The sequence below is a fragment of the Giraffa tippelskirchi genome, chromosome 8, assembly GCF_054371585.1.
Source record: "Giraffa tippelskirchi isolate mGirTip1 chromosome 8, T2T-mGirTip1v1.2.pri, whole genome shotgun sequence".
In the NCBI taxonomy this organism is placed as follows: Eukaryota; Metazoa; Chordata; class Mammalia; order Artiodactyla; family Giraffidae; genus Giraffa; species Giraffa tippelskirchi.
The window spans coordinates 65330343-65356860 of record NC_137282.1 but is presented as its reverse complement, the minus strand read 5'-3'; the positions used below and the strand labels follow the sequence as shown (position 1 = coordinate 65356860).

At 54.3% G+C, this 26518-nt stretch overlaps 2 protein-coding genes and 1 long non-coding RNA gene across 3 annotated transcripts; 1 reads left to right on the top strand and 2 right to left on the bottom strand.

Moving 5' to 3' along the window:
• Positions 1 to 2913: 2913 nt before the first annotated feature.
• On the top strand, positions 2914 to 25689 carry LOC145517956 (uncharacterized). Its single transcript, XR_014062442.1, has 7 exons — positions 2914 to 2991; positions 3089 to 3200; positions 7390 to 7615; positions 10724 to 10835; positions 15025 to 15250; positions 18365 to 18476; positions 22666 to 25689. It is a non-coding gene; the product is annotated as an uncharacterized LOC145517956 (long non-coding RNA).
• LOC145517943 (uncharacterized) lies at positions 5230 to 7024 on the bottom strand. The gene is made up of 3 exons (XM_081521284.1): positions 6855 to 7024; positions 6143 to 6455; positions 5230 to 5892 (listed from the first exon to the last, which is right to left on the bottom strand). Exons 1-3 carry the CDS (start codon positions 6987 to 6989, stop codon positions 5264 to 5266), a joined length of 1077 nt encoding a protein of 358 aa, XP_081377410.1. The 5' UTR covers positions 6990 to 7024; the 3' UTR covers positions 5230 to 5263.
• LOC145517940 (uncharacterized) lies at positions 12875 to 14659 on the bottom strand. Its single transcript, XM_081521280.1, has 3 exons — positions 14490 to 14659; positions 13778 to 14090; positions 12875 to 13527 (listed from the first exon to the last, which is right to left on the bottom strand). The coding sequence occupies exons 1-3, from the start codon at positions 14622 to 14624 to the stop codon at positions 12899 to 12901; spliced, it is 1077 nt and encodes a 358-aa protein (XP_081377406.1). The 5' UTR covers positions 14625 to 14659; the 3' UTR covers positions 12875 to 12898.
• Positions 25690 to 26518: the final 829 nt, after the last annotated feature.

The window sequence follows — 26518 nt, the reverse complement described above, 5'->3', positions numbered from 1 at the left end:
GAGTAGCCAACTTTCTGGTCCTCTGTTTGCATTGAGATTCTGTTCAAGTGTCCCAGCTCGGCTTCTGCGGGTGGCTGAGCTTCTAATGGATCCCTGGGTTCTTGTCTTTTCCTCTCCAAACCTTCCGTCCTTTTCCCCCTTCTGGGGTGGATGGGCGCAGTCATTGCTTCTACCTTCGAGACAGAGTGATGAAAAGTCTGGGCCATCGACTCCTTTCCTCTCTTTGGTTCCGTGTCTCTCTCTGGCTGTGTCCCTCTCTTTTCCTTTCTCGATTCAGTCTGTGTCTTCCTCTTTCTCTCTCGTGTGTGGATGGATGGATGCTAGGAATGCACATGTATATGATTAGATGAGGGTTATGTTTTAGGGATAGGTTAGAGGGAGAGAAAGGCTTTAGGTCGGAGTTGGTCATGGGGGAAGGGTCAAGGGTGGTGGTGGTGTTTCTTGGAATCTGAGTGCTGTGCATTCTTCGTCTCTTTCCATATGAACCCCTTCTCAGATACACCACTTGCAAGGAGTCTCTCATGTTCCGTTTCCTATCTTTTGCATTTGTGAATGCTTAGCTTCTCTGTTGTGAAGAGGTTCCATTGGATGGAAACCCATTGGTGTACTTCGTTTCCCTCTTTCCCTTACTTGAAGAGACCCATTTCTACCTCCGCCCAGCAAATGGCAAGGAGACTCTGATGTTAAGGAGCCTTTGACCTACGCTTCTTTCTAGCTATCTCATGACATCAGCCTTTAGGGTGAGGGTTTTCCCCGATATTGAGGTGGTGTGAGATCAAAACCAATAGCGTTCTTCAGATGTAGCTGTCTGGTTTTCCCATGGACATTGATTGAAGAGGCTTTCTTGTTCCCATTTGGATATTCTCCCCTTCTGTGTCAGAGACGAGTTGACCATGGATGCCGGGGTTTGTTTCTGGACCCTCAACTTTATTCCATCGATCTGGATCTGTGTGTGTTGTTGTATTCCCAATAGCATACTGTCCTGCTGCTGCCGCTGCGGCTAAGTCACTTCAGTCGTGTCTGACTCTGCGCGACCCCATGGCCTGCAGCCTACCAGGCTCCTCTGTCCAGGGCACTTTCCAGGCAAGAGTACTGGAGTGGGTCGCCATCGCCTTCTCTGATACTCTCCTGAGGATCCTAGTTTGCTCGTCTAATTTCCTTTCACACAACCTTGGATGTCCGTATCGGGGCTTTTTCGTCGGATTGTATTGACAATTTAGGCTCTTTTCTGTTTCCGAAACCCCTGTTGCAATTCTTTGTTCGGTGCCAAAATGCATTGGCATTTTGGGAGGAATAGCATCGAAGCTGTGGATTGCCTTGTGGGGCTGTGACATCATTTTCCCAATAGGAATTCTTTCAAGCCCTGAGCACAGCTTCTCTTTGCAGCGATTGGTGTGGGCTTGATCTTCCTTCTTCCATCTCTCGCCGTTTTGTGAGAACAGGTCCTTCCTTCCCTTCTGGGTTAGATGGACTCGTGGGTATCACTTCAGTGAATGGCATTGTCAGTGGGGGTGATAATTCCCTTCTCATTGGAAGACTTTGCTGTGAGTATTAGAAATGCAAGTGATTTCTCTTCCCCTTCCTCCCTGTCCATCTGTCAGAGCCACCGGGAAACAGAGGCCTCATCCAGGGTCACACAGGCCTGAGGGAGTGCAACTAGACTGTTGTTTCTTCAGGCCCTCTGTGCTGGACATCATCCGGGATACTCTGTGTGTGTCTTCCTCAGTCTGGTGTCCCTTCAGACCTTTCCCTAGTTTTCACAGGCTTGTCGTGTTGGTGTTCTTTGTCTGTTTGGAGACACATCCTTGAGAAGCTTTGTGTTTCCACTCATTCATCTCGCGATGTATGACCTGTCTTTTGCTTTTGTAATGAGGTCTTTCCCACAGTAGATATCTTTGATTTTGCAAAGTCCACTGTATTCTCTGGGTTGTTTTGTGGGCTGCCTTTTTGTTTTGTGTGTGAAGACTCAAAGCACGTGTCCGGTTTCTGCTCATTGTTCTTCTAGATTTGTGACAAGTTTTCATGGAAACTTTGTCTAGGGATAACTGGAAGTGAACTCGGTGTAAGGTGTCAAGTCTCCATCTCCATTCATGTCATGCCCTGCAGTTTCCAATTCCCTGTTCCTGAGTGGTTTTGGAGACCTTGTGGGAAGTTTGGTTGCATCGGAGTTTGCGTTTCCACCTTGAGTAGATTCACACTGTTCTGCCCTCAGGGACACTGTCAAGGGGGAGTGAGGAGCAGCCTGCACTTCCAGCAGTGACCACACGGTGGGGCGAGTGCTGCTCTCCCCTCTGGGAGCCCCAGGCCACAGGCATCCCAGTGAGGAGCCAGCTCTGTGCTCAGCTGAAAGGAGTTAGTCTCTCAGGAGCCTCTGAGCCCTTGCCTTTGAATCACCCAGGGTGGGCATTTACTGTGACAGAAAAAAATTGCCCTGAATTCCATGGACGGAAGAGCCTGGCTGTGTAGAGTTCGTGAGTTGCCGTGAATCAGACACAACTGAGGACACAAAAATTCAATAGACTAAAACCCTTTTTGGGGGTGGGGGAAGTGAAAGGGGGTGATGTGGGTTTTTTTGTCTTATATAATAGCCAAGGGAAATCTAGTTTAAACCTAAATTCACATAGATGGGAAAGGTATAGCTTTCCGTCACCCTATTAAAAAAAAAAAAACTACTTAACTTTTCTGAAAGTTTATTTAGTAGCTTCCTTGAGCAGTTCATTGTGAAGCTTTTTTTTTTTTTCTGTCACTTTGGCCTCATTAAAAAGTACGGTTTGCCTTTACTGGATAATTTCGTTCATTGGTTTGTTAGGGAATCTTGGTAATATTTGAGTTTCCTGGGGAGCATGGTCACATGACCTGGCCCTGGCCAATCGGTGCGTTCCACCTCCCTGGCCACTGTGATTGGCTCCGGACTGGGGCAGTGCCCAATCGGGGCCCAGGGTCGGGCCTCACGTTGGAAGCCAGGGGAAGACGAGCTCTCGTCCTGCTGGGGTAGGGGAAGGGGTGGGGCCGGGGGAGGTCAGGCTCCAGCAGTGGGAGGGGCTTGAGGTCCGCCTGCGGCAGTTGGTGACCTTCCTGCTCCCCTCAGGGCAGAGCCGCCGGCCTGAGAATGAGGGCACTGCTGAGCCCAGGGGCTGGGATGGCCCGTTGCTGCTGTGGTCCCAGAGCTCCACCCGAGACCTGAGGGAGGCCGTCTGCCCGTGAGTCCTCTCCCGCTTGTCTGTCAGCTTGTTTGAACCATGCTGGGTTTTCTGCCCAGCTGGCTAAGGGGAGTCCCTGGAAATGCAAGGGTGTGGGTTTTGGCAGACTTCAGGGAAGACATGCCAGATGAGCCTGGGAGACTCCCGCTTAATCTGGATTCAGGAGATATCTCTTCGGGCCAGCTAGTAATTGTAGGATAAGCCTAATGAGTCTTCACAGGATGAAGAGAGTAACGTGCCAAGGTAGCAATCGATGTCCTCATTCGAGAGGATGAAGCTGGTGCTCAGAGAAGGGGGGAACTTGGCCACAGCAAGGAGGTGTGCACCCAGACAGAACCCCCAGATCCGGCCATTTGAGCTCAGGGAGGCCACTGGTGTGGCTTGTCCCTGTGGCAGGGGCCGAGGCACGCAGCCCACCCTGATTCCTGCGGGGGCCTGACTTGGGAAGTGCCATCTGGTAGCTTTGAGACTCACCAAACCAAATTGCATTGGAGAGAGGAAGGACACCTTCCTTCATCCATCCCCCACCCCCGCCGGATTCCCACATACCCTGACCCCTTTCTCTGGATTTCGGAGCCATTTCCCGAGTCCCGCTCATATGACCTCATTCGAAGTGCACTGTGGACGAGCTGCCATCTGCAGCTGCTACCACAGCAGCCAAGGGCTTTAGCTCCCAAGTACCTCCCTTCCTTTGGAACTTGGGGGCCCTCTACTCCCCACTTGCACGCCACAGACCTTTGCTGAGGATTGTGGGGACCCTCACTCAGTTTGCAGCACGTTTTAGCCATCCCTGTCCTCTCAATTCCTCCCTTGCAACTCAGCTTGTGAGCTCCTTTGGAGCAGCGTGGCCCACCTGGCTGCAACGGAAGAGACACAGCTGACAGTGAAACAACAGCTTAGATCTGACAGCCGGAAAGCTCTGTCAAAAGGGACCTCCCTCTTCACACCGTAGAGGCTGTAGGAGCCGCCAGGGTTTGGGAACCAGTGCTGGGGCCAAAATGACTCCACAGCTGTTTTCCTTCCTGGGGAGGGTTCTGGCTCGAGTGGGAATGGCTCAAGTCTCCTAAGGTTCTGAAAGCCCACTGTGTGCAGATTCACGGTACACAGAGAGGAGAAGGTGGAGTCCTGCCCTGGAGGTGGGCACAGCTCACGGATGAGCCAGGCAGGCAGGCAGGCAGGCAGGGCATGAGAACACCTGAGCTGCCTTCATGAGTGAATGGTGTGGGGGCAGAGGAAGAGAAGCCGGTCTGCTCCCTCATGTGGTGCCCAGGGCAGGTTGTCCCCAGAGGAAACCCTTACGACGGTGAGGACTATCACTGCTGTTTCCCAAGGGGTTCCGTCGGTGCGTGTCTTCCCCGGAGCGGTCAGGCCGTCTCTAAAGTACACCGGCCATGGGCATTGCCTCTCCTTGGAACTTCCCATGTGTTTCTCGTTTTTATGGAACAGTGATTTTTCTAGAGGGGTTCTGGGCCACAAGGTTGTTGGGTCATTTTCTAGCCTTCTGTCGTGAAGAACGCTTTCCTGGGCGTTGGGGTGGTTTGTTGTTCCAGCTCCCTTTCTTGGCTTCTTTTGGGAGCTGGTGCAACAAGAGGAGCTCAGCCTCTGCCTTCTGGCTGAGATGTCACCCTTCAAACAGCAATGCCTGCCTGGAGATAATGATGGCATTTGCCAAAAGGGCTTCGTTTGGCACATGATATCTTGAAAGGACGTACACCGTCCTTTCAGCTATCAAAGGCTACTTCAAAGGACATAAAAATGAGAACTCTCCAATGGAGTCTTACAGTAGGTGGAGAGTCCGAAAAAAACTCCTTCAGTCATTTCACTGAGAGGCATTGATTGGGGACACCAAGAATATAGGAAGGAATGCAGAAAGAAAAGATGAAATTGTGTTCAGGATCGGGGGGGAGGGATGAACAGGGCGTGCTTGCCTTGAATCCAGGCTTTGTTGGCGGGTGGGGCATAAAGATGGAAGGGGTCTGCAACTACAAAGTGGTGATGGTAACACAGTATCACCAGAGTTACACAACAGTGTTCCCAAATTGCAACAATGATGAAAAAGTTTACTAATCCCAACTTAACCAACAGAAATACACGAAACCATACAAACAATAAAACATCACCAGAAAGGTGGAAACAAACCAAATGCAAAGCAGTTCAGGGGAAAGGAACTCCATGTCCCCTGGGGGCAGAACGAGTTGCCGGCGTCCACGGTGAGCAGACAGGGATGGAGGCTGCAGAGCCGACCGCTGCCCTGGACGTGGTGTTTCCGGCAAGGGCTCTGGGTCTCTGTCCAGAGCGGGGGCTCGTTCTTCCTGCAGGGGCGGGTGAGTCATCGTCGGCGTCTGGGTGTTGCGCGGGAGCCAGGGCAGGCTCTCCCTGCCGAGGCGGTGACTCCTCCTCTGCCTCGGGTTCTCCTGCCAAAGCCCGAGCAGGTACAGGTGCACGTGGAAGTGGAGGTTCTCGCTGAGGGGGTGGGACATCAGTGCCTGGAGCTGGGGGTCCTGCAGGCACGGAGATCCGATCTGCCTGGTGTGCTGGCCAGTACCCAGCTGGCCTGGTGTCTCTGCGAGGGCAAGTCTCGGTTCTCCATCTGCCCTCGGTGGATTCCTGGGTCCTGCACCTGGAGCCACCACCTCTGTAGGGACAGGTCTGGGAAGTGGAGCCTGGTTCCAGTTGGAGGCCAGTGCTAGAGCTGGGGGAGAAGCAAAGTTTACCCACAGGCCAGCCTTGGCATGTGCGTATCCCGGGACAGAAAGCTTCCAAGAGATTCCCAAAGAATACCCAGCGTCGGATGTCTTTTGGGACTGAAGTGTGCAAGATGGGGGTGGGGGTGTGAGGCCAGCGCTTGCTGCAGGCCCAGCAGCATCTTTCGGGGACTCGTCCCTGTGTAGCTCAGCACCCCCTCCCCACACACTCCCGTGCACCAGCCCCAGCGTCCTCACCTCTGTGCTCTGGCGTGCTGGGCTCCAGGTCCTCCTGCTGCCTCAGAGGCCGGGGTTCTCGGGACTCTGGGTCGGAGCCGGGTGTGCTGAGCTCCGTGGCAGCCTCAGACTGGGCCGCCGGGTGTATCCTGGGCGGTGTCTCGGCAGCAGGCCTTCCCCGCCTCCGCTTCGCCCCCGGTGGGGCTGATGCCTCCGTGGGCACGCTCACCTGGAGCCTGCACTGGGCCTCACGGGCGGGGGGGTGGTGCTCCGACCCCTCCCTCCAGGAGGTGGACGGGGTGTCCCCGTCCTCGGCCTCATCACGTGGGAAGCTCTGCAACGACAGTGACCATCAGCCAGCCGTGCTGGGAGTTTTCCGAGCTGGGCCCGGCCAGTGGAGCCGCTGCTTCTGCCTGCTCGAACTTCTCTTCCCAGAAGGGTCAGAGACGTGTGTCTGCTCACATCCCCACCCGGGAGGAAAGAGACCCACCTGAGGGTGTGAGGTCAGCCTGGGTGGCCGGCGCTGCCCGCACTCTCCCCATCCCACCCAGCCTGCTCTCCCCTGGGGTGTGGACACAACTTGTCCGCAGGCTTCTGACCCCACATCCGCCTGGGCTTCCTTGAGGGAGACACACCCCGAGAAACCCGCATCCACACACACAGGCAAAGGACCCGGTGTTTCCGGGTGGCATGGGAGAGGTGGCCTGGCCCGGCCTGGGGCTCCCCGTGTTACCTTTCTGTTTCTCCGGGCAAAGGGCCAGAGGCCTCTCGGGGGTGCCCTGAGCCAACGTCGACAGGGTGCCCACGCACACTGCCTGTGAGCTCTCCTGCGGCCCCGGGCTCTGGGCAGGGGCAAACAGCAGAACATCCTGGCAGCAAGTGATCTGGCTGGGGGCTCCTCTCCGCTCTGGAGGCCTGGATACCCGGGTTGCGGGTTCTGTTGGGTTCTGTTGCCGGCAGGTGACATCATTTCCTGGGGTTCGTGCTGAGGTCCCTTCCCCAAAACTTCCCAAGGGAATCTCTGGGTTTCTGACTGCTCGACCACCCCCCTTAGGCCATGTGCAGGCACAGTGACAGCCACACAGCCCAGCCCACAGCCCTGGGGAGGCCTGGGTGCAGCCAGGGCCTGAGCTCCGAGGACCCCGCTGCTCTCAGACCAGGCTCCTTCTTCTCATAAGTGGTGTGGCCCTGGACAAGCATATGCCCCTCAGGGTTTCCCCAGTCTCTCCATCTGCAGAGAGGGGGTCATTCTCCCATCTGTTTCCTAGGTCTGGCGGCCTACGAGCAGCTCCATGCCTTTCCACCTGGGGCCGATATCACGTGGAGCTTGTGCGCTGAGACTTCAGAAAGAAAGACTCCATCCAGGGCTGACACAGCACAGAATGGGGCAGAACGAGGCCTGGATGCGCCGTGGAACCCAGGAAAAGGCACTCCCCCTCCTGACTGTTTTGAGACCCCGCATCCAAATTGGAGCACCGAAAGGAAGACTCGAAGGTCTCCCTCTCTTATAGAAAAGAGTAGCCAAGTTTCTGGTCCTCTGTTTCCATTGAGATTCTGTTCAAGTGTCCCAGCTCGGCTTCTGCGGGTGGCTGAGCTTCTAATGGATCCCTGGGTTCTTGTCTTTTCCTCTCCAAACCTTCCGTCCTTTTCCCCCTTCTGGGGTGGATGGGCGCTGTCATTGCTTCTACCTTCGAGACAGAGTGATGAAAAGTCTGGGCCATCGACTCCTTTCCTCTCTTTGGTTCCGTGTCTCTCTCTGGCTGTGTCCCTCTCTTTTCCTTTCTCGATTCAGTCTGTGTCTTCCTCTTTCTCTCTCGTGTGTGGATGGATGGATGCTAGGAATGCACATGTATATGATTAGATGAGGGTTATGTTTTAGGGATAGGTTAGAGGGAGAGAAAGGCTTTAGGTCGGAGTTGGTCATGGGGGAAGGGTCAAGGGTGGTGGTGGTGTTTCTTGGAATCTGAGTGCTGTGCATTCTTCGTCTCTTTCCATATGAACCCCTTCTCAGATACACCACTTGCAAGGAGTCTCTCATGTTCCGTTTCCTATCTTTTGCATTTGTGAATGCTTAGCTTCTCTGTTGTGAAGAGGTTCCATTGGATGGAAACCCATTGGTGTACTTCGTTTCCCTCTTTCCCTTACTTGAAGAGACCCATTTCTACCTCCGCCCAGCAAATGGCAAGGAGACTCTGATGTTAAGGAGCCTTTGACCTACGCTTCTTTCTAGCTATCTCATGACATCAGCCTTTAGGGTGAGGGTTTTCCCCGATATTGAGGTGGTGTGAGATCAAAACCAATAGCGTTCTTCAGATGTAGCTGTCTGGTTTTCCCATGGACATTGATTGAAGAGGCTTTCTTGTTCCCATTTGGATATTCTCCCCTTCTGTGTCAGAGACGAGTTGACCATGGATGCCGGGGTTTGTTTCTGGACCCTCAACTTGATTCCATCGATCTGGATCTGTGTGTGTTGTTGTATTCCCAATAGCATACTGTCCTGCTGCTGCCGCTGCGGCTAAGTCACTTCAGTCGTGTCTGACTCTGCGCGACCCCATGGCCTGCAGCCTACCAGGCTCCTCTGTCCAGGGCACTTTCCAGGCAAGAGTACTGGAGTGGGTCGCCATCGCCTTCTCCGATACTCTCCTGAGGATCCTAGTTTGCTCGTCTAATTTCCTTTCACACAACCTTGGATGTCCGTATCGGGGCTTTTTCGTCGGATTGTATTGACAATTTAGGCTCTTTTCTGTTTCCGAAACCCCTGTTGCAATTCTTTGTTCGGTGCGAAAATGCATTGGCATTTTGGGAGGAATAGCATCGAAGCTGTGGATTGCCTTGTGGGGCTGTGACATCATTTTCCCAATAGGAATTCTTTCAAGCCCTGAGCACAGCTTCTCTTTGCAGCGATTGGTGTGGGCTTGATCTTCCTTCTTCCATCTCTCACCGTTTTGTGAGAACAGGTCCTTCCTTCCCTTCTGGGTTAGATGGACTCGTGGGTATCACTTCAGTGAATGGCATTGTCAGTGGGGGTGATAATTCCCTTCTCATTGGAAGACTTTGCTGTGAGTATTAGAAATGCAAGTGATTTCTCTTCCCCTTCCTCCCTGTCCATCTCTCAGAGCCACCGGGAAACAGAGGCCTCATCCAGGGTCACACAGGCCCGAGGGAGTGCAACTAGACTGTTGTTTCTTCAGGCCCTCTGTGCTGGACATCATCCGGGATACTCTGTGTGTGTCTTCCTCAGTCTGGTGTCCCTTCAGACCTTTCCCTAGTTTTCACAGGCTTGTTGTGTTGGTGTTCTTTGTCTGTTTGGAGACACATCCTTGAGAAGCTTTGTGTTTCCACTCATTCATCTCGCGATGTATGACCTGTCTTTTGCTTTTGTCATGAGGTCTTTCCCACAGTAGATATCTTTGATTTTGCAAAGTCCACTGTATTCTCTGGGTTGTTTTGTGGACTGCCTTTTAGTTTTGTGTGTGAAGACTCAAAGCACGTGTCCGGTTTCTGCTCATTGTTCTTCTAGATTTGTGACAAGTTTTCATGGAAACTTTGTCTAGGGATAACTGGAAGTGAACTCGATGTAAAGTGTCAAGTCTCCATCTGCATTCATGTCATGCCCTGCAGTTTCCAATTCCCTCTTCCTGAGTGGTTTTGGAGACCTTGTGGGAAGTTCGGTTGCATCGGAGTTTGCGTTTCCATCTTGAGTAGATTCACACTGTTCTGCCCTCAGGGACACTGTCAAGGGGGAGTGAGGAGCAGCCTGCACTTCCAGCAGTGACCACACGGTGGGGCGAGTGCTGCTCTCCCCTCTGGGAGCCCCAGGCCACAGGCATCCCAGTGAGGAGCCAGCTTTGTGCTCAGCTGAAAGGAGTTAGTCTCTCAGGATCCTCTGAGCCCTTGCCTTTGGATCACCCAGGGTGGGCATTTACTGTGACAGAAAAAAATTGCCCTGAATTCCATGGACGGAAGAGCCTGGCTGTGTAGAGTTCGTGAGTTGCCGTGAATCAGACACAACTGAGGACACAAAAATTCAATAGACTAAAACCCTTTTTGGGGGTGGGGGAAGTGAAAGGGGGTGATGTGGGCTTTTTTGTCTTATATAATAGCCAAGGGAAATCTAGTTTAAACCTAAATTCACATAGATGGGAAAGGTATAGCTCTCCGTCACCCTATTAAAAAAAAAAAAACTACTTAACTTTTCTGAAAGTTTATTTAGTAGCTTCCTTGAGCAGTTCATTGTGAAGCTTTTTTTTTTTTCTGTCACTTTGGCCTCATTAAAAAGTACGGTTTGCCTTTACTGGATAATTTCGTTCATTGGTTTGTTAGGGAATCTTGGTAATATTTGAGTTTCCTGGGGAGCATGGTCACATGACCTGGCCCTGGCCAATCGGTGCGTTCCACCTCCCTGGCCACTGTGATTGGCTCCGGACTGGGGCAGTGCCCAATCGGGGCCCAGGGTCGGGCCTCACGTTGGAAGCCAGGGGAAGACGAGCTCTCGTCCTGCTGGGGTAGGGGAAGGGGTGGGGCCGGGGGAGGTCAGGCTCCAGCAGTGGGAGGGGCTTGAGGTCCGCCTGCGGCAGTTGGTGACCTTCCTGCTCCCCTCAGGGCAGAGCCGCCGGCCTGAGAATGAGGGCACTGCTGAGCCCAGGGGCTGGGATGGCCCGTTGCTGCTGTGGTCCCAGAGCTCCACCCGAGACCTGAGGGAGGCCGTCTGCCCGTGAGTCCTCTCCCGCTTGTCTGTCAGCTTGTTTGAACCATGCTGGGTTTTCTGCCCAGCTGGCTAAGGGGAGTCCCTGGAAATGCAAGGGTGTGGGTTTTGGCAGACTTCAGGGAAGACATGCCAGATGAGCCTGGGAGACTCCCGCTTAATCTGGATTCAGGAGATATCTCTTCGGGCCAGCTAGTAATTGTAGGATAAGCCTAATGAGTCTTCACAGGATGAAGAGAGTAACGTGCCAAGGTAGCAATCGATGTCCTCATTCGAGAGGATGAAGCTGGTGCTCAGAGAAGGGGGGAACTTGGCCACAGCAAGGAGGTGTGCACCCAGACAGAACCCCCAGATCCGGCCATTTGAGCTCAGGGAGGCCACTGGTGTGGCTTGTCCCTGTGGCAGGGGCCGAGGCACGCAGCCCACCCTGATTCCTGCGGGGGCCTGACTTGGGAAGTGCCATCTGGTAGCTTTGAGACTCACCAAACCAAATTGCATTGGAGAGAGGAAGGACACCTTCCTTCATCCACCCCCCACCCCCGCCGGATTCCCACATACCCTGACCCCTTTCTCTGGATTTCGGAGCCATTTCCCGAGTCCCGCTCATATGACCTCATTCGAAGTGCACTGTGGACGAGCTGCCATCTGCAGCTGCTACCACAGCAGCCAAGGGCTTTAGCTCCCGAGTACCTCCCTTCCTTTGGAACTTGGGGGCCCTCTACTCCCCACTTGCACGCCACAGACCTTTGCTGAGGATTGTGGGGACCCTCACTCAGTTTGCAGCACGTTGTAGCCATCCCTGTCCTCTCAATTCCTCCCTTGCAACTCAGCTTGTGAGCTCCTTTGGAGCAGCGTGGCCCACCTGGCTGCAACGGAAGAGACACAGCTGACAGTGAAACAACAGCTTAGATCTGACAGCCGGAAAGCTCTGTCAAAAGGGACCTCCCTCTTCACACCGTAGAGGCTGTAGGAGCCGCCAGGGTTTGGGAACCAGTGCTGGGGCCAAAATGACTCCACAGCTGTTTTCCTTCCTGGGGAGGGTTCTGGCTCGAGTGGGAATGGCTCAAGTCTCCTAAGGTTCTGAAAGCCCACTGTGTGCAGATTCACGGTACACAGAGAGGAGAAGGTGGAGTCCTGCCCTGGAGGTGGGCACAGCTCACGGATGAGCCAGGCAGGCAGGCAGGCAGGCAGGGCATGAGAACACCTGAGCTGCCTTCATGAGTGAATGGTGTGGGGGCAGAGGAAGAGAAGCCGGTCTGCTCCCTCATGTGGTGCCCAGGGCAGGTTGTCCCCAGAGGAAACCCTTACGACGGTGAGGACTATCACTGCTGTTTCCCAAGGGGTTCCGTCGGTGCGTGTCTTCCCCGGAGCGGTCAGGCCGTCTCTAAAGTACACTGGCCATGGGCATTGCCTCTCCTTGGAACTTCCCATGTGTTTCTCGTTTTTATGGAACAGTGATTTTTCTAGAGGGGTTCTGGGCCACAAGGTTGTTGGGTCATTTTCTAGCCTTCTGTCGTGAAGAACGCTTTCCTGGGCGTTGGGGTGGTTTGTTGTTCCAGCTCCCTTTCTTGGCTTCTTTTGGGAGCTGGTGCAACAAGAGGAGCTCAGCCTCTGCCTTCTGGCTGAGATGTCACCCTTCAAACAGCAATGCCTGCCTGGAGATAATGATGGCATTTGCCAAAAGGGCTTCGTTTGGCACATGATATCTTGAAAGGACGTACACCGTCCTTTCAGCTATCAAAGGCTACTTCAAAGGACATAAAAATGAGAACTCTCCAATGGAGTCTTACAGTAGGTGGAGAGTCCGAAAAAAACTCCTTCAGTCATTTCACTGAGAGGCATTGATTGGGGACACCAAGAATATAGGAAGGAATGCAGAAAGAAAAGATGAAATTGTGTTCAGGATCGGGGGGGAGGGATGAACAGGGCGTGCTTGCCTTGAATCCAGGCTTTGTTGGCGGGTGGGGCATAAAGATGGAAGGGGTCTGCAACTACAAAGTGGTGATGGTAACACAGTATCACCAGAGTTACACAACAGTGTTCCCAAATTGCAACAATGATGAAAAAGTTTACTAATCCCAACTTAACCAACAGAAATACACGAAACCATACAAACAATAAAACATCACCAGAAAGGTGGAAACAAACCAAATGCAAAGCAGTTCAGGGGAAAGGAACTCCATGTCCCCTGGGGGCAGAACGAGTTGCCGGCGTCCACGGTGAGCAGACAGGGATGGAGGCTGCAGAGCCGACCGCTGCCCTGGACGTGGTGTTTCCGGCAAGGGCTCTGGGTCTCTGTCCAGAGCGGGGGCTCGTTCTTCCTGCAGGGGCGGGTGAGTCATCGTCGGCGTCTGGGTGTTGCGCGGGAGCCAGGGCAGGCTCTCCCTGCCGAGGCGGTGACTCCTCCTCTGCCTCGGGTTCTCCTGCCAAAGCCCGAGCAGGTACAGGTGCACGTGGAAGTGGAGGTTCTCGCTGAGGGGGTGGGACATCAGTGCCTGGAGCTGGGGGTCCTGCAGGCACGGAGATCCGATCTGCCTGGTGTGCTGGCCAGTACCCAGCTGGCCTGGTGTCTCTGCGAGGGCAAGTCTCGGTTCTCCATCTGCCCTCGGTGGATTCCTGGGTCCTGCACCTGGAGCCACCACCTCTGTAGGGACAGGTCTGGGAAGTGGAGCCTGGTTCCAGTTGGAGGCCAGTGCTAGAGCTGGGGGAGAAGCAAAGTTTACCCACAGGCCAGCCTTGGCATGTGCGTATCCCGGGACAGAATGCTTCCAAGAGATTCCCAAAGAATACCCAGCGTCGGATGTCTTTTGGGACTGAAGTGTGCAAGATGGGGGTGGGGGTGTGAGGCCAGCGCTTGCTGCAGGCCCAGCAGCATCTTTCGGGGACTCGTCCCTGTGTAGCTCAGCACCCCCTCCCCACACACTCCCGTGCACCAGCCCCAGCGTCCTCACCTCTGTGCTCTGGCGTGCTGGGCTCCAGGTCCTCCTGCTGCCTCAGAGGCCGGGGTTCTCGGGACTCTGGGTCGGAGCCGGGTGTGCTGAGCTCCGTGGCAGCCTCAGACTGGGCCGCCGGGTGTATCCTGGGCGGTGTCTCGGCAGCAGGCCTTCCCCGCCTCCGCTTCGCCCCCGGTGGGGCTGATGCCTCCGTGGGCACGCTCACCTGGAGCCTGCACTGGGCCTCACGGGCGGGGGGGTGGTGCTCCGACCCCTCCCTCCAGGAGGTGGACGGGGTGTCCCCGTCCTCGGCCTCATCACGTGGGAAGCTCTGCAACGACAGTGACCGTCAGCCAGCCGTGCTGGGAGTTTTCCGAGCTGGGCCCGGCCAGTGGAGCCGCTGCTTCTGCCTGCTCGAACTTCTCTTCCCAGAAGGGTCAGAGACGTGTGTCTGCTCACATCCCCACCCGGGAGGAAAGAGACCCACCTGAGGGTGTGAGGTCAGCCTGGGCGGCCGGCGCTGCCCGCACTCTCCCCATCCCACCCAGCCTGCTCTCCCCTGGGGTGTGGACACAACTTGTCCGCAGGCTTCTGACCCCACATCCGCCTGGGCTTCCTTGAGGGAGACACACCCCGAGAAACCCGCATCCACACACACAGGCAAAGGACCCGGTGTTTCCGGGTGGCATGGGAGAGGTGGCCTGGCCCGGCCTGGGGCTCCCCGTGTTACCTTTCTGTTTCTCCGGGCAAAGGGCCAGAGGCCTCTCGGGGGTGCCCTGAGCCAACGTCGACAGGGTGCCCACGCACACTGCCTGTGAGCTCTCCTGCGGCCCCGGGCTCTGGGCAGGGGCAAACAGCAGAACATCCTGGCAGCAAGTGATCTGGCTGGGGGCTCCTCTCCGCTCTGGAGGCCTGGATACCCGGGTTGCGGGTTCTGTTGGGTTCTGTTGCCGGCAGGTGACATCATTTCCTGGGGTTCGTGCTGAGGTCCCTTCCCCAAAACTTCCCAAGGGAATCTCTGGGTTTCTGACTGCTCGACCACCCCCCTTAGGCCATGTGCAGGCACAGTGACAGCCACACAGCCCAGCCCACAGCCCTGGGGAGGCCTGGGTGCAGCCAGGGCCTGAGCTCCGAGGACCCCGCTGCTCTCAGACCAGGCTCCTTCTTCTCATAAGTGGTGTGGCCCTGGACAAGCATATGCCCCTCAGGGTTTCCCCAGTCTCTCCATCTGCAGAGAGGGGGTCATTCTCCCATCTGTTTCCTAGGTCTGGCGGCCTACGAGCAGCTCCATGCCTTTCCACCTGGGGCCGATATCACGTGGAGCTTGTGCGCTGAGACTTCAGAAAGAAAGACTCCATCCAGGGCTGACACAGCACAGAATGGGGCAGAACGAGGCCTGGATGCGCCGTGGAACCCAGGAAAAGGCACTCCCCCTCCTGACTGTTTTGAGACCCCGCATCCAAGTTGGAGCACCGAAAGGAAGACTCGAAGGTCTCCCTCTCTTATAGAAAAGAGTAGCCAAGTTTCTGGTCCTCTGTTTGCATTGAGATTCTGTTCAAGTGTCCCAGCTCGGCTTCTGCGGGTGGCTGAGCTTCTAATGGATCCCTGGGTTCTTGTCTTTTCCTCTCCAAACCTTCCGTCCTTTTCCCCCTTCTGGGGTGGATGGGCGCTGTCATTGCTTCTACCTTCGAGACAGAGTGATGAAAAGTCTGGGCCATCGACTCCTTTCCTCTCTTTGGTTCCGTGTCTCTCTCTGGCTGTGTCCCTCTCTTTTCCTTTCTCGATTCAGTCTGTGTCTTCCTCTTTCTCTCTCGTGTGTGGATGGATGGATGCTAGGAATGCACATGTATATGATTAGATGAGGGTTATGTTTTAGGGATAGGTTAGAGGGAGAGAAAGGCTTTAGGTCGGAGTTGGTCATGGGGGAAGGGTCAAGGGTGGTGGTGGTGTTTCTTGGAATCTGAGTGCTGTGCATTCTTCGTCTCTTTCCATATGAACCCCTTCTCAGATACACCACTTGCAAGGAGTCTCTCATGTTCCGTTTCCTATCTTTTGCATTTGTGAATGCTTAGCTTCTCTGTTGTGAAGAGGTTCCATTGGATGGAAACCCATTGGTGTACTTCGTTTCCCTCTTTCCCTTACTTGAAGAGACCCATTTCTACCTCCGCCCAGCAAATGGCAAGGAGACTCTGATGTTAAGGAGCCTTTGACCTACGCTTCTTTCTAGCTATCTCATGACATCAGCCTTTAGGGTGAGGGTTTTCCCCGATATTGAGGTGGTGTGAGATCAAAACCAATAGCGTTCTTCAGATGTAGCTGTCTGGTTTTCCCATGGACATTGATTGAAGAGGCTTTCTTGTTCCCATTTGGATATTCTCCCCTTCTGTGTCAGAGACGAGTTGACCATGGATGCCGGGGTTTGTTTCTGGACCCTCAACTTGATTCCATCGATCTGGATCTGTGTGTGTTGTTGTATTCCCAATAGCATACTGTCCTGCTGCTGCCGCTGCGGCTAAGTCACTTCAGTCGTGTCTGACTCTGCGCGACCCCATGGCCTGCAGCCTACCAGGCTCCTCTGTCCAGGGCACTTTCCAGGCAAGAGTACTGGAGTGGGTCGCCATCGCCTTCTCCGATACTCTCCTGAGGATCCTAGTTTGCTCGTCTAATTTCCTTTCACACAACCTTGGATGTCCGTATCGGGGCTTTTTCGTCGGATTGTATTGACAATTTAGGCTCTTTTCTGTTTCCGAAACCCCTGTTGCAATTCTTTGTTCGGTGCGAAAATGCATTGGCATTTTGGGAGGAATAGCATCGAAGCTGTGGATTGCCTTGTGGGGCTGTGACATCATTTTCCCAATAGGAATTCTTTCAAGCCCTGAGCACAGCTTCTCTTTGCAGCGATTGGTGTGGGCTTGATCTTCCTTCTTCCATCTCTCACCGTTTTGTGAGAACAGGTCCTTCCTTCCCTTCTGGGTTAGATGGACTCGTGGGTATCACTTCAGTGAATGGCATTGTCAGTGGGGGTGATAATTCCCTTCTCATTGGAAGACTTTGCTGTGAGTATTAGAAATGCAAGTGATTTCTCTTCCCCTTCCTCCCTGTCCATCTCTCAGAGCCACCGGGAAACAGAGGCCTCATCCAGGGTCACACAGGCCCGAGGGAGTGCAACTAGACTGTTGTTTCTTCAGGCCCTCTGTGCTGGACATCATCCGGGATACTCTGTGTGTGTCTTCCTCAGTCTGGTGTCCCTTCAGACCTTTCCCTAGTTTTCACAGGCTTGTTGTGTTGGTGTTCTTTGTCTGTTTGGAGACACATCCTTGAGAAGCTTTGTGTTTCCACTCATTCATCTCGCGATGTATGACCTGTCTTTTGCTTTTGTCATGAGGTCTTTCCCACAGTAGATATCTTTGATTTTGCAAAGTCCACTGTATTCTCTGGGTTGTTTTGTGGACTGCCTTTTAGTTTTGTGTGTGAAGACTCAAAGCACGTGTCCGGTTTCTGCTCATTGTTCTTCTAGATTTGTGACAAGTTTTCATGGAAACTTTGTCTAGGGATAACTGGAAGTGAACTCGATGTAAAGTGTCAAGTCTCCATCTGCATTCATGTCATGCCCTGCAGTTTCCAATTCCCTCTTCCTGAGTGGTTTTGGAGACCTTGTGGGAAGTTCGGTTGCATCGGAGTTTGCGTTTCCATCTTGAGTAGATTCACACTGTTCTGCCCTCAGGGACACTGTCAAGGGGGAGTGAGGAGCAGCCTGCACTTCCAGCAGTGACCACACGGTGGGGCGAGTGCTGCTCTCCCCTCTGGGAGCCCCAGGCCACAGGCATCCCAGTGAGGAGCCAGCTTTGTGCTCAGCTGAAAGGAGTTAGTCTCTCAGGATCCTCTGAGCCCTTGCCTTTGGATCACCCAGGGTGGGCATTTACTGTGACAGAAAAAAATTGCCCTGAATTCCATGGACGGAAGAGCCTGGCTGTGTAGAGTTCGTGAGTTGCCATGAATCAGACACAACTGAGGACACAAAAATTCAATAGACTAAAACCCTTTTTGGGGGTGGGGGAAGTGAAAGGGGGTGATGTGGGCTTTTTTGTCTTATATAATAGCCAAGGGAAATCTAGTTTAAACCTAAATTCACATAGATGGGAAAGGTATAGCTCTCCGTCACCCTATTAAAAAAAAAAAAATACTACTTAACTTTTCTGAAAGTTTATTTAGTAGCTTCCTTGAGCAGTTCATTGTGAAGCTTTTTTTTTTTTTTTTCTGTCACTTTGGCCTCATTAAAAAGTACGGTTTGCCTTTACTGGATAATTTCGTTCATTGGTTTGTTAGGGAATCTTGGTAATATTTGAGTTTCCTGGGGAGCATGGTCACATGACCTGGCCCTGGCCAATCGGTGCGTTCCACCTCCCTGGCCACTGTGATTGGCTCCGGACTGGGGCAGTGCCCAATCGGGGCCCAGGGTCGGGCCTCACGTTGGAAGCCAGGGGAAGACGAGCTCTCGTCCTGCTGGGGTAGGGGAAGGGGTGGGGCCGGGGGAGGTCAGGCTCCAGCAGTGGGAGGGGCTTGAGGTCCGCCTGCGGCAGTTGGTGACCTTCCTGCTCCCCTCAGGGCAGAGCCGCCGGCCTGAGAATGAGGGCACTGCTGAGCCCAGGGGCTGGGATGGCCCGTTGCTGCTGTGGTCCCAGAGCTCCACCCGAGACCTGAGGGAGGCCGTCTGCCCGTGAGTCCTCTCCCGCTTGTCTGTCAGCTTGTTTGAACCATGCTGGGTTTTCTGCCCAGCTGCCTAAGGGGAGTCCCTGGAAATGCAAGGGTGTGGGTTTTGGCAGACTTCAGGGAAGACATGCCAGATGAGCCTGGGAGACTCCCGCTTAATCTGGATTCAGGAGATATCTCTTCGGGCCAGCTAGTAATTGTAGGATAAGCCTAATGAGTCTTCACAGGATGAAGAGAGTAACGTGCCAAGGTAGCAATCGATGTCCTCATTCGAGAGGATGAAGCTGGTGCTCAGAGAAGGGGGGAACTTGGCCACAGCAAGGAGGTGTGCACCCAGACAGAACCCCCAGATCCGGCCATTTGAGCTCAGGGAGGCCACTGGTGTGGCTTGTCCCTGTGGCAGGGGCCGAGGCACGCAGCCCACCCTGATTCCTGCGGGGGCCTGACTTGGGAAGTGCCATCTGGTAGCTTTGAGACTCACCAAACCAAATTGCATTGGAGAGAGGAAGGACACCTTCCTTCATCCACCCCCCACCCCCGCCGGATTCCCACATACCCTGACCCCTTTCTCTGGATTTCGGAGCCATTTCCCGAGTCCCGCTCATATGACCTCATTCGAAGTGCACTGTGGAGGAGCTGCCATCTGCAGCTGCTACCACAGCAGCCAAGGGCTTTAGCTCCCGAGTACCTCCCTTCCTTTGGAACTTGGGGGCCCTCTACTCCCCACTTGCACGCCACAGACCTTTGCTGAGGGTTGTGGGGACCCTCACTCAGTTTGCAGCACGTTGTAGCCATCCCTGTCCTCCCAATTCCTCCCTTGCAACTCAGCTTGTGAGCTCCTTTGGAGCAGCGTGGCCCACCTGGCTGCAACGGAAGAGACACAGCTGACAGTGAAACAACAGCTTAGATCTGACAGCCGGAAAGCTCTGTCAGAAGGGACCTCCCTCTTCACACCGTAGAGGCTATAGGAGCCGCCAGGGTTTGGGAACCAGTGCTGGGGCCAAAATGACTCCACAGCTGTTTTCCTTCCTGGGGAGGGTTCTGGCTCGAGTGGGAATGGCTCAAGTCTCCTAAGGTTCTGAAAGCCCACTGTGTGCAGATTCACGGTACACAGAGAGGAGAAGGTGGAGTCCTGCCCTGGAGGTGGGCACAGCTCACGGATGAGCCAGGCAGGCAGGCAGGCAGGCAGGGCATGAGAACACCTGAGCTGCCTTCATGAGTGAATGGTGTGGGGGCAGAGGAAGAGAAGCCGGTCTGCTCCCTCATGTGGTGCCCAGGGCAGGTTGTCCCCAGAGGAAACCCTTACGACGGTGAGGACTATCACTGCTGTTTCCCAAGGGGTTCCGTCGGTGCGTGTCTTCCCCGGAGCGGTCAGGCCGTCTCTAAAGTACACCGGCCATGGGCATTGCCTCTCCTTGGAACTTCCCATGTGTTTCTCGTTTTTATGGAACAGTGATTTTTCTAGAGGGGTTCTGGGCCACAAGGTTGTTGGGTCATTTTCTAGCCTTCTGTCGTGAAGAACGCTTTCCTGGGCGTTGGGGTGGTTTGTTGTTCCAGCTCCCTTTCTTGGCTTCTTTTGGGAGCTGGTGCCACAAGAGGAGCTCAGCCTCTGCCTTCTGGCTGAGATGTCACCCTTCAAACAGCAATGCCTGCCTGGAGATAATGATGGCATTTGCCAAAAGGGCTTCGTTTGGCACATGATATCTTGAAAGGACGTACACCGTCCTTTCAGCTATCAAAGGCTACTTCAAAGGACATAAAAATGAGAACTCTCCAATGGAGTCTTACAGTAGGTGGAGAGTCCGAAAAAAACTCCTTCAGTCATTTCACTGAGAGGCATTGATTGGGGACACCAAGAATATAGGAAGGAATGCCGAAAGAAAAGATGAAATTGTGTTCAGGATCGGGGGGGAGGGATGAACAGGGCGTGCTTGCCTTGAATCCAGGCTTTGTTGGCGGGTGGGGCATAAAGATGGAAGGGGTCTGCAACTACAAAGTGGTGATGGTAACACAGTATCACCAGAGTTACACAACAGTGTTCCCAAATTGCAACAATGATGAAAAAGTTTACTAATCCCAACTTAACCAACAGAAATACACGAAACCATACAAACAATAAAACATCACCAGAAAGGTGGAAACAAACCAAATGCAAAGCAGTTCAGGGGAAAGGAACTCCATGTCCCCTGGGGGCAGAACGAGTTGCCGGCGTCCACGGTGAGCAGACAGGGATGGAGGCTGCAGAGCCGACCGCTGCCCTGGACGTGGTGTTTCCGGCAAGGGCTCTGGGTCTCTGTCCAGAGCGGGGGCTCGTTCTTCCTGCAGGGGCGGGTGAGTCATCGTCGGCGTCTGGGTGTTGCGCGGGAGCCAGGGCAGGCTCTCCCTGCCGAGGCGGTGACTCCTCCTCTGCCTCGGGTTCTCCTGCCAAAGCCCGAGCAGGTACAGGTGCACGTGGAAGTGGAGGTTCTCGCTGAGGGGGTGGGACATCAGTGCCTGGAGCTGGGGGTCCTGCAGGCACGGAGATCCGATCTGCCCGGTGTGCTGGCCAGTACCCAGCTGGCCTGGTGTCTCTGCGAGGGCAAGTCTCGGTTCTCCATCTGCCCTCGGTGGATTCCTGGGTCCTGCACCTGGAGCCACCACCTCTGTAGGGACAGGTCTGGGAAGTGGAGCCTGGTTCCAGTTGGAGGCCAGTGCTAGAGCTGGGGGAGAAGCAAAGTTTACCCACAGGCCAGCCTTGGCATGTGCGTATCCCGGGACAGAAAGCTTCCAAGAGATTCCCAAAGAATACCCAGCGTCGGATGTCTTTTGGGACTGAAGTGTGCAAGATGGGGGTGGGGGTGTGAGGCCAGCGCTTGCTGCAGGCCCAGCAGCATCTTTCGGGGACTCGTCCCTGTGTAGCTCAGCACCCCCTCCCCACACACTCCCGTGCACCAGCCCCAGCGTCCTCACCTCTGTGCTCTGGCGTGCTGGGCTCCAGGTCCTCCTGCTGCCTCAGAGACCGGGGTTCTCGGGACTCTGGGTCGGAGCCGGGTGTGCTGAGCTCCGTGGCAGCCTCAGACTGGGCCGCCGGGTGTATCCTGGGCGGTGTCTCGGCAGCAGGCCTTCCCCGCCTCCGCTTCGCCCCCGGTGGGGCTGATGCCTCCGTGGGCACGCTCACCTGGAGCCTGCACTGGGCCTCACGGGCGGGGGGGTGGTGCTCCGACCCCTCCCTCCAGGAGGTGGACGGGGTGTCCCCGTCCTCGGCCTCATCACGTGGGAAGCTCTGCAACGACAGTGACCGTCAGCCAGCCGTGCTGGGAGTTTTCCGAGCTGGGCCCGGCCAGTGGAGCCGCTGCTTCTGCCTGCTCGAACTTCTCTTCCCAGAAGGGTCAGAGACGTGTGTCTGCTCACATCCCCACCCGGGAGGAAAGAGACCCACCTGAGGGTGTGAGGTCAGCCTGGGCGGCCGGCGCTGCCCGCACTCTCCCCATCCCACCCAGCCTGCTCTCCCCTGGGGTGTGGACACAACTTGTCCGCAGGCTTCTGACCCCACATCCGCCTGGGCTTCCTTGAGGGAGACACACCCCGAGAAACCCGCATCCACACACACAGGCAAAGGACCCGGTGTTTCCGGGTGGCATGGGAGAGGTGGCCTGGCCCGGCCTGGGGCTCCCCGTGTTACCTTTCTGTTTCTCCGGGCAAAGGGCCAGAGGCCTCTCGGGGGTGCCCTGAGCCAACGTCGACAGGGTGCCCACGCACACTGCCTGTGAGCTCTCCTGCGGCCCCGGGCTCTGGGCAGGGGCAAACAGCAGAACATCCTGGCAGCAAGTGATCTGGCTGGGGGCTCCTCTCCGCTCTGGAGGCCTGGATACCCGGGTTGCGGGTTCTGTTGGGTTCTGTTGCCGGCAGGTGACATCATTTCCTGGGGTTCGTGCTGAGGTCCCTTCCCCAAAACTTCCCAAGGGAATCTCTGGGTTTCTGACTGCTCGACCACCCCCCTTAGGCCATGTGCAGGCACAGTGACAGCCACACAGCCCAGCCCACAGCCCTGGGGAGGCCTGGGTGCAGCCAGGGCCTGAGCTCCGAGGACCCCGCTGCTCTCAGACCAGGCTCCTTCTTCTCATAAGTGGTGTGGCCCTGGACAAGCATATGCCCCTCAGGGTTTCCCCAGTCTCTCCATCTGCAGAGAGGGGGTCATTCTCCCATCTGTTTCCTAGGTCTGGCGGCCTACGAGCAGCTCCATGCCTTTCCACCTGGGGCCGATATCACGTGGAGCTTGTGCGCTGAGACTTCAGAAAGAAAGACTCCATCCAGGGCTGACACAGCACAGAATGGGGCAGAACGAGGCCTGGATGTGCCGTGGAACCCAGGAAAAGGCACTCCCCCTCCTGACTGTTTTGAGACCCCGCATCCAAATTGGAGCACCGAAAGGAAGACTCGAAGGTCTCCCTCTCTTATAGAAAAGAGTAGCCAACTTTCTGGTCCTCTGTTTGCATTGAGATTCTGTTCAAGTGTCCCAGCTCGGCTTATGCGGTTGGCTGAGCTTCTAATGGATCCCTGGGTTCTTGTCTTTTCCTCTCCAAACCTTCCGTCCTTTTCCCCCTTCTGGGGTGGATGGGCGCAGTCATTGCTTCTACCTTCGAGACAGAGTGATGAAAAGTCTGGGCCATCGACTCCTTTCCTCTCTTTGGTTCCGTGTCTCTCTCTGGCTGTGTCCCTCTCTTTTCCTTTCTCGATTCAGTCTGTGTCTTCCTCTTTCTCTCTCGTGTGTGGATGGATGGATGCTAGGAATGCACATGTATATGATTAGATGAGGGTTATGTTTTAGGGATAGGTTAGAGGGAGAGAAAGGCTTTAGGTCGGAGTTGGTCATGGGGGAAGGGTCAAGGGTGGTGGTGGTGTTTCTTGGAATCTGAGTGCTGTGCATTCTTCGTCTCTTTCCATATGAACCCCTTCTCAGATACACCACTTGCAAGGAGTCTCTCATGTTCCGTTTCCTATCTTTTGCATTTGTGAATGCTTAGCTTCTCTGTTGTGAAGAGGTTCCATTGGATGGAAACCCATTGGTGTACTTCGTTTCCCTCTTTCCCTTACTTGAAGAGACCCATTTCTACCTCCGCCCAGCAAATGGCAAGGAGACTCTGATGTTAAGGAGCCTTTGACCTACGCTTCTTTCTAGCTATCTCATGACATCAGCCTTTAGGGTGAGGGTTTTCCCCGATATTGAGGTGGTGTGAGATCAAAACCAATAGCGTTCTTCAGATGTAGCTGTCTGGTTTTCCCATGGACATTGATTGAAGAGGCTTTCTTGTTCCCATTTGGATATTCTCCCCTTCTGTGTCAGAGACGAGTTGACCATGGATGCCGGGGTTTGTTTCTGGACCCTCAACTTTATTCCATCGATCTGGATCTGTGTGTGTTGTTGTATTCCCAATAGCATACTGTCCTGCTGCTGCCGCTGCGGCTAAGTCACTTCAGTCGTGTCTGACTCTGCGCGACCCCATGGCCTGCAGCCTACCAGGCTCCTCTGTCCAGGGCACTTTCCAGGCAAGAGTACTGGAGTGGGTCGCCATCGCCTTCTCTGATACTCTCCTGAGGATCCTAGTTTGCTCGTCTAATTTCCTTTCACACAACCTTGGATGTCCGTATCGGGGCTTTTTCGTCGGATTGTATTGACAATTTAGGCTCTTTTCTGTTTCCGAAACCCCTGTTGCAATTCTTTGTTCGGTGCCAAAATGCATTGGCATTTTGGGAGGAATAGCATCGAAGCTGTGGATTGCCTTGTGGGGCTGTGACATCATTTTCCCAATAGGAATTCTTTCAAGCCCTGAGCACAGCTTCTCTTTGCAGCGATTGGTGTGGGCTTGATCTTCCTTCTTCCATCTCTCGCCGTTTTGTGAGAACAGGTCCTTCCTTCCCTTCTGGGTTAGATGGACTCGTGGGTATCACTTCAGTGAATGGCATTGTCAGTGGGGGTGATAATTCCCTTCTCATTGGAAGACTTTGCTGTGAGTATTAGAAATGCAAGTGATTTCTCTTCCCCTTCCTCCCTGTCCATCTCTCAGAGCCACCGGGAAACAGAGGCCTCATCCAGGGTCACACAGGCCTGAGGGAGTGCAACTAGACTGTTGTTTCTTCAGGCCCTCTGTGCTGGACATCATCCGGGATACTCTGTGTGTGTCTTCCTCAGTCTGCTGTCCCTTCAGACCTTTCCCTAGTTTTCACAGGCTTGTCGTGTTGCTGTTCTTTGTCTGTTTGGAGACACATCCTTGAGAAGCTTTGTGTTTCCACTCATTCGTCTCGCGATGTATGACCTGTCTTTTGCTTTTGTAATGAGGTCTTTCCCACAGTAGATATCTTTGATTTTGCAAAGTCCACTGTATTCTCTGGGTTGTTTTGTGGGCTGCCTTTTTGTTTTGTGTGTGAAGACTCAAAGCACGTGTCCGGTTTCTGCTCATTGTTCTTCTAGATTTGTGACAAGTTTTCATGGAAACTTTGTCTAGGGATAACTGGAAGTGAACTCGGTGTAAGGTGTCAAGTCTCCATCTCCATTCATGTCATGCCCTGCAGTTTCCAATTCCCTGTTCCTGAGTGGTTTTGGAGACCTTGTGGGAAGTTTGGTTGCATCGGAGTTTGCGTTTCCACCTTGAGTAGATTCACACTGTTCTGCCCTCAGGGACACTGTCAAGGGGGAGTGAGGAGCAGCCTGCACTTCCAGCAGTGACCACACGGTGGGGCGAGTGCTGCTCTCCCCTCTGGGAGCCCCAGGCCACAGGCATCCCAGTGAGGAGCCAGCTCTGTGCTCAGCTGAAAGGAGTTAGTCTCTCAGGAGCCTCTGAGCCCTTGCCTTTGGATCACCCAGGGTGGGCATTTACTGTGACAGAAAAAAATTGCCCTGAATTCCATGGACGGAAGAGCCTGGCTGTGTAGAGTTCGTGAGTTGCCGTGAATCAGACACAACTGAGGACACAAAAATTCAATAGACTAAAACCCTTTTTGGGGGTGGGGGAAGTGAAAGGGGGTGATGTGGGTTTTTTTGTCTTATATAATAGCCAAGGGAAATCTAGTTTAAACCTAAATTCACATAGATGGGAAAGGTATAGCTTTCCGTCACCCTATTAAAAAAAAAAAAACTACTTAACTTTTCTGAAAGTTTATTTAGTAGCTTCCTTGAGCAGTTCATTGTGAAGCTTTTTTTTTTTTTCTGTCACTTTGGCCTCATTAAAAAGTACGGTTTGCCTTTACTGGATAATTTCGTTCATTGGTTTGTTAGGGAATCTTGGTAATATTTGAGTTTCCTGGGGAGCATGGTCACATGACCTGGCCCTGGCCAATCGGTGCGTTCCACCTCCCTGGCCACTGTGATTGGCTCCGGACTGGGGCAGTGCCCAATCGGGGCCCAGGGTCGGGCCTCACGTTGGAAGCCAGGGGAAGACGAGCTCTCGTCCTGCTGGGGTAGGGGAAGGGGTGGGGCCGGGGGAGGTCAGGCTCCAGCAGTGGGAGGGGCTTGAGGTCCGCCTGCGGCAGTTGGTGACCTTCCTGCTCCCCTCAGGGCAGAGCCGCCGGCCTGAGAATGAGGGCACTGCTGAGCCCAGGGGCTGGGATGGCCCGTTGCTGCTGTGGTCCCAGAGCTCCACCCGAGACCTGAGGGAGGCCGTCTGCCCGTGAGTCCTCTCCCGCTTGTCTGTCAGCTTGTTTGAACCATGCTGGGTTTTCTGCCCAGCTGGCTAAGGGGAGTCCCTGGAAATGCAAGGGTGTGGGTTTTGGCAGACTTCAGGGAAGACATGCCAGATGAGCCTGGGAGACTCCCGCTTAATCTGGATTCAGGAGATATCTCTTCGGGCCAGCTAGTAATTGTAGGATAAGCCTAATGAGTCTTCACAGGATGAAGAGAGTAACGTGCCAAGGTAGCAATCGATGTCCTCATTCGAGAGGATGAAGCTGGTGCTCAGAGAAGGGGGGAACTTGGCCACAGCAAGGAGGTGTGCACCCAGACAGAACCCCCAGATCCGGCCATTTGAGCTCAGGGAGGCCACTGGTGTGGCTTGTCCCTGTGGCAGGGGCCGAGGC